At 35.8% G+C, this 10,984-nt stretch overlaps 1 protein-coding gene across 1 annotated transcript in view; it reads left to right on the plus strand.

Annotated features, from left to right (window-relative positions):
- Positions 1-10,984, plus strand: part of COL4A5 (collagen type IV alpha 5 chain) — a 273,551-nt gene that overhangs the window by 197,963 nt on the left and 64,604 nt on the right. Inside the window, exons 32-36 of the mRNA XM_032757441.2 lie at positions 640-729; positions 1,506-1,655; positions 3,062-3,160; positions 4,515-4,604; positions 5,020-5,159. Of these exons, the coding sequence (XP_032613332.1) occupies positions 640-729; positions 1,506-1,655; positions 3,062-3,160; positions 4,515-4,604; positions 5,020-5,159 (569 nt within the window). The remainder of the gene's footprint in view (positions 1-639; positions 730-1,505; positions 1,656-3,061; positions 3,161-4,514; positions 4,605-5,019; positions 5,160-10,984) is intronic.

Raw genomic sequence — 10,984 nt, forward strand, 5'->3', positions numbered from 1 at the left:
TTTTGAGACAGGGTCTCACTCTGTCACCCAGACTGGAGTGCAGTGGGACATGATCACAGCCCACTGCAGCCTCAAACCCCTGGACTCAAGCCATCTTCCTGCCTCAGCCTCCTCCCAAGTAGCTGGGACTACAGGCACATACCACCACACACAGCTTTTTTTTTTTTTTAATTTTTTTCTTTGTAGTGATGGAGTCTCACTATGTTGCCCAGGCTGCTCTCAAACTCCTGGCCTCGAGCAATCCTCCCACCTCAACCTCCCAAAGTGCTAGGATTATAGGCATGAGCCACCATGACTGGCCTGCAAGACTTCTTTTGATCTAGGCTTGGGAGTCACACAATGTCATTTAGTCAAGTGTGAGGTAAAGAATCAACCCTAGTTCCAGGTGAGGGATTTATACTAGATTGTACATACTGGGACATATGGTTCACTGGGGGGCCATCTTTAGAGATTAGCTACGAGACTGAGTCTCCTTATTCATGCGTATCAGCAGTAGTGGGCACTATGGTCAAAAAGTCTAAAACTTAACAGTGCCTTACCTCCAACCCTCAATAGTTTTCTAGTTGACATCTTAAAACTTGCTTTTTATGTTCCCTAAGTCAAAGAAAGGCAAACATTACTTATTGATATTCTTCAAAGGTACCAAAGGTGAAATGGGTATGATGGGACCTCCAGGCCCACCAGGACCTTTGGGAATTCCTGGCAGGAGTGGTGTACCTGGTCTTAAAGGTAATAATCAAGGTTTGCTGCCAGACGTATGTGAGAGGGAAAATTAAACATAGCTTTCTGTCAGTACAGAATATTTTTGTTGACTGTTTTAAAATGAGCAATGGTTACTTGTGTTTCTATGTAACATGGTATTTAAATAGGTCTTGTTCTCAATTTGGTTGCATGCTTAGTTTGGATACCATGATACATGGTAAATGCTTAGCTCAAAATAACAAAACATAAGGATTAAGCGTTAATTTGTTTGTTTGTCTTTTGAGACAGAGTCTCGCTCTGTTGCCCAGGCTGGAGTGCAATGGTGCGATCTCAGCTCACTCCAAATTCCATCTCCTGGGTTCACGCTATTCTCCTGCCTCAGCCTCCCGAGTAGCTGGGACTACAGGCGCCTGCCACCATGCCCGGCTAATATTTTTTTGTATTTTTAATAGAGAAGGATTTTCACCATGTTAGCAAGGATGGTCTTGATCTCCTTACCTCGTGATCCGCCCACCTCAGCCTCCCGAAGTGCTGGGATTACAGGCTTGAGCCACCGTGCCTGTCCGGATTAAGCATTAATTTTTTTATAGTCGGCCTCTATCGTTGTCAAGGAATTCCAGACGGAGGGATTGTTATCTGAGTATAAAAATGTGTATGCACTCAAGTAATTCATAGAGTACATCCAAGGTGCATAAATGTTTTCAGTGGCCTACTCAACTATGAAACATATGAGTAATCTTTATATGCATTAATCTTTGATGGATAAAATTGATAGATTTTGTTTTCACACACATTGATTTTAGGTGATGATGGCTTGCAGGGTCAGCCAGGACTTCCTGGCCCTGCAGGAGAAAAAGGTAGTAAAGGAGAGCCTGGCCTTCCAGGCCCTCCTGGACCAATGGATCCAAATCTTCTGGGCTCAAAAGGAGAGAAGGGGGAACCTGGCTTACCAGGTGAGTGAATGAATTTATTTACGAATATTTTTCCTGGTATATCTGAAGTTTAATTTTTAAATAGCATGAAAAGTGACTTATAATACAGAATTCACCAACAGAGGCACTTAAATGCATCAAATTTTAGTAACAAATACTAATTTTCACTTCATTCATACTGTTTCACCAATCAACTTTTGTTTGAGTATTTTCTTTATAGTTTACCTAACTACTAGTGAGTTTTAAAATAGACTTAGGCAGTCAACTACTAGCTTTCTAAAAAGTAATACAGGAAAAGGATATATAGCCACAATCATTTGAAAAACAAATTTCAGTGTTTAGGAAATTTGCTAGTCCTTTCATTATTTTCTCCTTGATACCAGATAAGGATGAATGGTACGTTCGTTGTACTGTGGTATTTTGATATCCATATCATACTTGGCTTTCAAATACAGTTCACCGTTATTCTACCTGGGCAGAATAAACAAGTATTGGACTATGAACAGCCAAGCTCAGCCCGGGGGGAAGTCACTGAAAGTAGATCTAGGGAACAATTGTGTCCATATAGTTATTTTATTAGAAACAAATACAGTGTAAAATATTACGTGGGGTTTTCAATAAAAAAAAAAACCTTTTCCTTTTTATAGAAGTATAACATGTTCATAACAAAACATCATAAAATATGGATAAGCATAAATCATTATATAAAGCACTTGGCATCCAATCTATGTAGAATAGCCTTTCAAGCAATATGGAATGTTAAAACTAGCTATATCTGTGTATCTGCAGCTTATAGTAAAGTTTGTGGCTCTTTGTATGTTCTATCCACCAATATTGTCAGTTCATGTGTATGTGTATGTGAGTGTATACAGATGTTATCAGTTTCCCTACGAGCAGGATTTGGTGGGATTTTTCCTCAAAAAAGAATTAAAAATATTAATGCAGTGTTGTATATAGTCAAGAAAGAGGCAGGGTCACCTAATTTTTTGTAGCTGCTAAAATGAAATGACTTTCTTGGCTTACCCCTTGCAAGGCTTCTTTTCTGTTTCAATTATGCTTCCTGTATAATAGGGGCAGTAAACTATACTTGACTTCTACTATAGGCTTATTAAATATAGTCAGAATCTAAGAGATAACCTAGAGATTATCTGTCCTTATTCCTTATTTCTTCATTTCCATTGTAAGAAAATGAGGCCCAAAATAGGAAAGTGATTTCACTACTGAGTGCTCTGAATTTCTTGATGGTAGGTAACTAAAAAGTGAAGGATTTTCGTATGAGTCCAGTGCTAATAGCTCATACTATATCAGAATATCACCAGTTCCTCTAATTCACTTATAGTTTAACACTTGAGCAGCTTGCTTTGCCCAAGTTATTTCATGGGTGAATAATATCATCCTAACTTGCCTCTTCTACTCATTCTTGGAAGGTATACCTGGAGTTTCAGGGCCAAAAGGTTATCAGGGTTTGCCTGGAGACCCAGGGCAACCTGGACTGAGTGGACAACCTGGATTACCAGGACCACCAGGTAAGTGTGATAGGCCATTTGTAGCAATTGCTTAGCTGACACTGAATTCTGGATAAATAATTATGTGTTTGTCGTGTTTGAAGATGCTGTGGATTTGGTCATGGTAATAAGCTTGGGTAGCTACTGAAATATTGAGCTCACTTTTGGCAAAAATATTGCTCTTTGGCTCTAGTTTCAGCAGTCAAGATTTTATAGGATATTTTGCATTGATTATTCAGTTTCTTCTTTTTGTGGCGCAGGGTATACACAGAATCAGAAGTGTGATCCAAATAAGGTGTTGTGTTTTGTTACATACATTGCAAAATATATAAATGAGACAATTATCTCATGAAGGCCTGAAGAAGTCACCTTGTCCTGCTTTATTTTTCTTTTTGCCTTTAGACAAGTCAGTCATTAAACCATGTAAAACAGATGGCTATTGATTCTATTTTTTTTTTTTTAATTTCTAGGCATGAAAATTTCACAAATTCTCTTGGTAGTCAGTTACAGCATTAATCACTCTTTCCTACTAAAACTCTTTCTTGTTTCTTCTTCAGCCACTTTCTTTTAGTTTGTTTCCTAAGGAAATAAAGAGCAGCTGGTCCCCATTCTTACAAAGTCCCTTAAGTTCAGTTATTTGCTCTGGACTCCACACTACATGGCCTTGATATAGTTGGAAAGAGAAACTCCCTTCCTATCTCTCCCTCACATCTTCTGCATTCTCTTTTCCAAGTTGGAAGTCATTGTAAAGGAAAAAAATAAAATAAAAAAGGTTTAAGACAATACTGTGGTCCTAGGAAAAAACCCAGATGACATCACAGAGCTCAAGCACCTATGTGCTAGGAAAAATGTACAAACAGAGCAGCCATGCCTGTTCGGGTCACTGCCCAGTATCTGTCCACCACCTCTAATCTCTCCCTGGCCTAATGTACTAAACTATATCATAATAGGTTACCACCTTTTCTCTTCCTTATCTCATATAATCAGGCTCTACATGAAAAACCCATTTCTGAATCTTTTAAAAAACAGACTTATTATATTGGATTTATCTGTGAAAATACATTAAGGGTAGTTGTACACGTACAACAAATAGCACTTCAGGTGATTGGAATTGTTTTAGGGAAAGAAACAAGGTGTTCTGGTAACTTTTAATTTTTTTTTAAAGTTATATTGGGAGGCCTCTATTACCATGGTTATATTGTAATATGTTCCCAAGGAGATGTTTTATGTTGGGTTCTATCTGTGGAACTTAATCATATATTCAGATTTAATCCGTCTAATCCCATGTTTGCGTTTTAATGACTATCCATTCCATGAAACCAGACAACCCCAATATTGCTACATTGTCTTAATTTTACCAATTTGACTTTTCTAGGTCCCAAAGGTAACCCTGGTCTCCCTGGACAGCCAGGTCTTATAGGACCTCCTGGACTTAAAGGAACCATCGGTGATATGGGTTTTCCAGGTGAGTGATGAAAATCTTCCAAATATTTAGTCCCATTAATGAAAGGTGGTTCAATATCTCTTTTTTTGTCAGAAAAGAGACTGGTGTTGATAGAATCAGACTGAAACAATATCTGAGGTAATCAGTGGGTAGTGCTCTCTTGTTACACAAATATTTAAAATGGGAATTAAGGGACAAAATTGTAGAAACCTTAAAAGTTAGAATTCACAAACATCTTTTCTCCAGCTATACCCCTTTTTATTTAAACTTCCTCTAAAAGTAGGCTTTTATATAATTCTGTTTGTGAGGCTCATTATTATCTAACTCAGAGTTTGCAGAGCTTTTTAAAAATCTTTTTGCTTGGTCATATGCATCTTAGATAATTCACAAGTAAAGCATATTTTGTAAAATATTATATATTACATATTTTCAACAGGGCCTCAGGGTGTGGAAGGGCCTCCTGGACCTTCTGGAGTTCCTGGACAACCTGGCTCCCCAGGATTACCTGGACAGAAAGGCGACAAAGGTGATCCTGGTATTTCAAGCATTGGTCTTCCAGGTCTTCCTGGTCCAAAGGTAATCTTTGGCATATACTTTTAGGCACATACTTGAGCAGATATGAAATTTTTTAATACTATGCTCATTCCTAAGTTTTCATTAAACAAACTATAGAATGACATAGTATATTCTGAATAAGGGATTTATTCCTTTTCTTTCCTCTTAGATGATAAGATATGTTTTAGGGTTTGTGGCCAGTCCAAAATAAAAAGGGAAAACTTTCTGGTTTCTTTGTTTTTCTTCTATCTTAATTTCTGGATATACTTCAATAATCTCAATGCCTAGATTTTTCTGGTCTTGTTAGTCCATCCATTTTTAGTGATGGAGTTGTTGACCTTTGTCCTAATATTATTATTAACTAATTTGAAAAGACTTATAAACAAAGTGACAGTTAATGATAATGTAGTAGTATTCTTAACTGCGTGTCTGAGATAGTCCTCTGAATACGGTTTTACAATTCCCTCTACTTCTCTCTTCAATGTGAAAACTTTGATGGTGTTTCTCAAGTAATCAAATTTAGAATTTGTTTCAGAATCATTGGACTCAACAGGGATTTATTTGACAATTGTTTAGTTCCATGTGAAAAGGTAGTAACTCCTTAATCACGTAGTCAGACCACAGACCTAAAAAGTATTAGAAAAGGAATTTTGGTACTCAGTTTTCATGGAAATAGCGAAAGTTCCCAATGATATAAGAATTTACTGAACTATATGTAAAGATAATTTTTCTTTTAATATGATATAAAAATACTTTATTTTGATCATCTAATTGATCAATGTCTTATAAAGAGATAATCAAGAGAAGTTTCTGCATGTTCATTCCAGTTTAACAATGTAAAGTTTCTTGAAGTGATTTTTAATTTTCTCTGTTATATTTATATTTTACCAGTGACATATGAATATATGATTTTATTAAAAAATAATATAGACATATTAAGAGTAAGAGTGAAAATCTTCTTCATGCCCCATCCTCTTTTTACCATTCCTTTCCTCATAGAGGCCCACTGTCAATAGTTGATATATAAATTTAAATTCCTTGGTCTACACATTTATATATATGCATATAGAGTTTGGGGTTTTTTCTACACATTGTATATATGTAAAATCATGGTATGCATGCTACTCTGTACCTTGCTTTATCACTTACCCCTTTTTATTTCTTTTTTCAATATATCTTAGACAATTTTCTTTATCGTCATACATTATATCTGTGGACATATATGTAGTTATTTATACTGTATAGTTTCATAAAAGTGAAATTGTTGGATCAAAGGATAAGTGCATTTAAATTTTTGGCTTTTTAAAACACTTATAATAATGTAACATATGAACTTGATTTTAAAATACAACCAGTATGAAAAGATGTAAAATAAAAAGTCTCCTTTTTACATGTTCGCAAACCCCAAATCCCCAGTTCTTCTTCTCCAGAGTAACCACTTTTAGTAGTTTCTCTCGTATTCTTCAAGAAAGGTTTTCTAAATGCATTTATACGCATGCATATATGATATTTCATCAATTTTAATACTCATTTTTTACACCCAAAATATCTAAATTGGAATGCATCTTATTATGATGGAAAGCATACTACAATTAAAATTGTAAATATTTTTCCCCAATTATTGATACATGAAATGATGCTGAACCTTCCAAATGTAGATGTTTTCTCATATTTTAATTTATATACACAAAATTATACTATACATCTGCTCTGTACCTAGTGTCATCACATAGTAAATCTTGACAAACTTTCTTATCAGCCTATAAATGTATGCCTTATTATTTTTCATAATTATATATTATTTTTATGGGGGTTCACTATAAATAATTTAACCTATTATGAATATGAAAATTATTTCTAGGTTCATGATTACAAACATATTTTGCACTGAAGATTCTTATCCATATTCTTACATACATATCTTGAGAATCTTTGGTAAATATCACCATAGAATAAATTCTGAGCAGTTGCTAGAACCTAGCATATATGTGCCTTTTTAATATCTATATTTACTGCCAAATTTTCCAATTAAGTGACTCTACACCTTTATACTTTCATGATTAGTATAAGAGATTTTCTCCTCATTCTACAGGTACTGGGTGTTATCAATTTAAAAAATTTTACCAATCTAATGGGTGAAAAGTGGTGTATCGTTATTGTTTATATTTGAATTTTCCTGATTACAATTGGGGTTTCAGATGTTTTTAACTCTTTTGTAAATTGTCTATTTATACTCTTTGCCTCGCTGTTTTAGCAGAGGACTTGGTTATGTATTTCCTACTGATTTGTAAAAGTACATTATAAATAGTGAAGATGCATCCACTGTCTGTTACGTTTGTTGCAAATATTTTCTCCCAGTCAGTTGTTTGTCTTATAGCATGTTTACTGTGCATTTCATTATGTAATGTTTGAAATTTTTACATAGGCAAATTATGTACTCATTTATTTCTTCATTCACAAAATATCTGTTGAGTATGTATGATTTACCAGGTACTGTTTTAGGTGCTGGAGATGCAGCCTGAACAAAACAGACAAACTTTCACTGCCTTCATGGAGCTTATATTTAGTCAAGGAGTCATACAATAAACAAAATAAATAAGTCTGTATTATGTTAGAATGTGATAAATCTCATGATGAAAAGTAAAGCAAGTCTTGATGATAGGAATTTATGGAAACTGTTATATTTTGAAATAGGTTACTAAGGGAAAGTCTCTCTGATAAGATAGAGCAGTGACCTCACTGCAGTAAGAGAGTGAGTCATACAAAAACCCTGAGGTGTGAGCATACCTGACATGTTTGAGAAACATAAATGAGGCCAGTGTGTTAAAGAGAATGAGTGAGTTGAAACTAAGTAGGAGATGAGATTAGATTGGTAATGGGGGAAAGATTATCTAGTGCCTTATAGGTCATCATAGTAGGGGCTTTTACTCCTGAGTGAATCGGGGAGCAAATGGAAAGAGTTAACATGATTGTACATTAATTTTAAGAACTATCACGGCACCTGTTTTGGAAAGAGATCATAAAGGAGCAAGGATGGAAAGCAGGGAAACCACTTATGGTGATATTTAAATAATGTAGGCTAACGATGTTGATGGCTTGGATCAAGATAGTGGCAGGGGAAGTAATAAGAAATGGGCAGATTTTGAATATATAATATATGTCAAGCCAGGAAGATTTGTGTATGGAATATGAGAGAGAGGAATCAAGAATGACTCCAGTTTTTATCCTGAGCAAATAAGAGTGGAGTTGCTATATAATGAAATACAAAAACTTTGAAAAAACCAGGTTTAGTTAGAAAGATCAGGAGCATAGTTTTTTATTTTATTTATTTATTTATTTGTTTTATTATACTTTAAGTTAAAGGGTACATGCGCACAACGTGCAGGTTTGTTACATATGTATACATGTTCCGTTTTGGTTTGCTGCACCCATTAACTCATCATTTACATTAGGTATTTCTCCTAATGCTATCCCTCCCCCATCCCCCCACCCTATGACAGGCCCCAGTGTGTGATGTTCCCCACCCTATGTCCAAGTGTTCTCATTGTTCAATTCCCACCTATGAGTGAGAACATGCGGTGTTTGGTTTTCTGTCCTTGCGATAGTTTCCTCAGAATGGTGGTTTCCAGCTTCATCCATGTCCCTACAAAGGATATGAACTCATGATTTTTTATGGCTGCATAGTATTCCATGGTGTATATGTGCCATATTTTCTCAATCCAGTGTATCATGGATGGACATTTGGGTTGGTTCCAAGTCTTTGCTACTGTGAATAGTGCCACAATAAATATACGTGTGCATGTATCTTTATAGCAGCATGATTTATAATCCTTTGGGTATATACCCAGTAATGGGATGGCTGGGTCAAATGGTATTTCTAGTTCTAGATCCTTGAGGAATCACCACACTGTCTTGCACAATGGTTGAACTAGTTTACAGTCCCATCAACAGTGTAAAAGCATTCCTATTTCTCCACATCCTCTCCAGCACCTGTTGTTTCCTGACTTCTTAATGATCGCCATTCTAACTGGTGTGGGATGGTATCTCATTGTGGTTTTGATTTGCATTTCTCTGATGGCCAGTGATGATGAGCATTTTTTCATGTGTCTGTTGGCTGCATAAATGTCTTCTTTTGAGAAATGTCTGTTCATATCCTTTGCCCACTTTTTGATGGGTTGTTTGATTTTTTCTTGTAAATTTGTTTACGTTCTTTGTAGATTCTGGATATTAGCCCTTTGTCAGATGGTTAGATTACAAAAATTTTCTCCCATTCTGTAGGTTGCCTGTTCATTCTGATGGTAGTTTCTTTTGCTGTGCAGAAGCTCTTTAGTTTAATTAGATCCCATTTGTCAATTTTGGCTTTTGTTGCCATTGCTTTTGGTGTTTTACTCATGAAGCCCTTGCCCATGCCTATGTCCTGAATGGTATTGCCTAGGTTTTCTTCTAGAGTTTTTATGGTTTTAGGTCTAACATTTAAGTCTTAATCCATCTTGAATTAATTTTTGTATAAGGTGTAAGGAAGGGATCCAGTTTCAGCTTTCTACTTATGACTAGCCAGTTTTCCCAGCATCATTTATTAAATAGGAAATCCTTTCTCCATTTCTTGTTTTTGTCAGGTTTGTCAAAGATCAGATGGTTGTAGATGTGTGGTGTTATCTCTGAGGCCTCTGTTCTGTTCCATTGGTCTACATCTCTGTTTTGGTACCAGTACCATGCTGTTTTGGTTACTGAGCCTTGAAGTATAGTTTGAAGTCAGGTAGCGTGATGCCCCCAGCTTTGTTCTTTTTGCTTAGGATTGTCATGGCAATGTGGGCTCTTTTTTGGTTCCATGTGAACTTTAAAATAGTTTTTTCCAATTCTGTGAAGAAAGTCATTGGTAGCTTGATGGGGATGGCATTGAATCAATAAATTACGTTGGGCAGTATGACCATTTTCACGATATTGATTCTTCCTATCCATGAGCATGGAATGTTCTTCTATTTGTTTGTGTCTTCTTTAATTTTGTTGAGCAGTGGTTTGTAGTTCTCCTTGAAGAGGTCCTTCACAACCCTTATAAGTTGTATTACTAGGTATTTTATTCTCTTTGAAGCAATTGTGAATGGGAGTTCACTCATTATTTGGCTTGGCTCTCTGCTTGTCTGTTATTTGTGTATAAGAATGCTTATGATACATCTATAGAACTCTCCACCCCAAATCAACAGAATATACGTTCTTCTCAGCACCACATTGCACTTATTCGAAAATTGATCACATAGTTGGAAGTAAAGCACTCCTCAGCAAATGTAAAAGAACAGAAATCATAACAAACTGTCTCTCACACCACAGTGCAATCAAATTAGAATTTAGGATTAAGAAACTCACTCAAAACCGCACGACCACATGGAAACTGAACAACCTGCTCCTAAATGAATACTGGCTACATAACGAAATGAAGGCAGAAATAAAGATGTTCTTTGAAATCAATGAGAACAAAGACACAACGTTCCAGAATCTCTGGGACACATTTAAAGCAGTGTGTAGAGGGAAATTTATAGCACTAAATGCCCATAAGAGAAAGCAGGAAAGATCTAAAATCGACACCCTAACATCAATTAAAAGAACCAGAGAAGCAAGAGCAAACAAATTCAAAAGCTAGCAGAAGGCAAGAAATAACTAAGATCAGAGCAGAACTGAAGGAAATAGAGACACAAAAAACCCTTCAAAACATCAATGAATCCAGGAGCTGGCTTTTTGAAAACATCAACAAAATTGATAGACTGCTAGCAAGGCTAATAAAGAAGAAAAGAGAGAAGAATCAAATTGACACAATAAAAAATGATAAAGGGAATATCACCACCGATCCCACA

Source organism: Hylobates moloch, unplaced genomic scaffold (assembly GCF_009828535.3).
Source record: "Hylobates moloch isolate HMO894 unplaced genomic scaffold, HMol_V3 SCAFFOLD_7, whole genome shotgun sequence".
Classification (NCBI taxonomy): Eukaryota; Metazoa; Chordata; class Mammalia; order Primates; family Hylobatidae; genus Hylobates; species Hylobates moloch.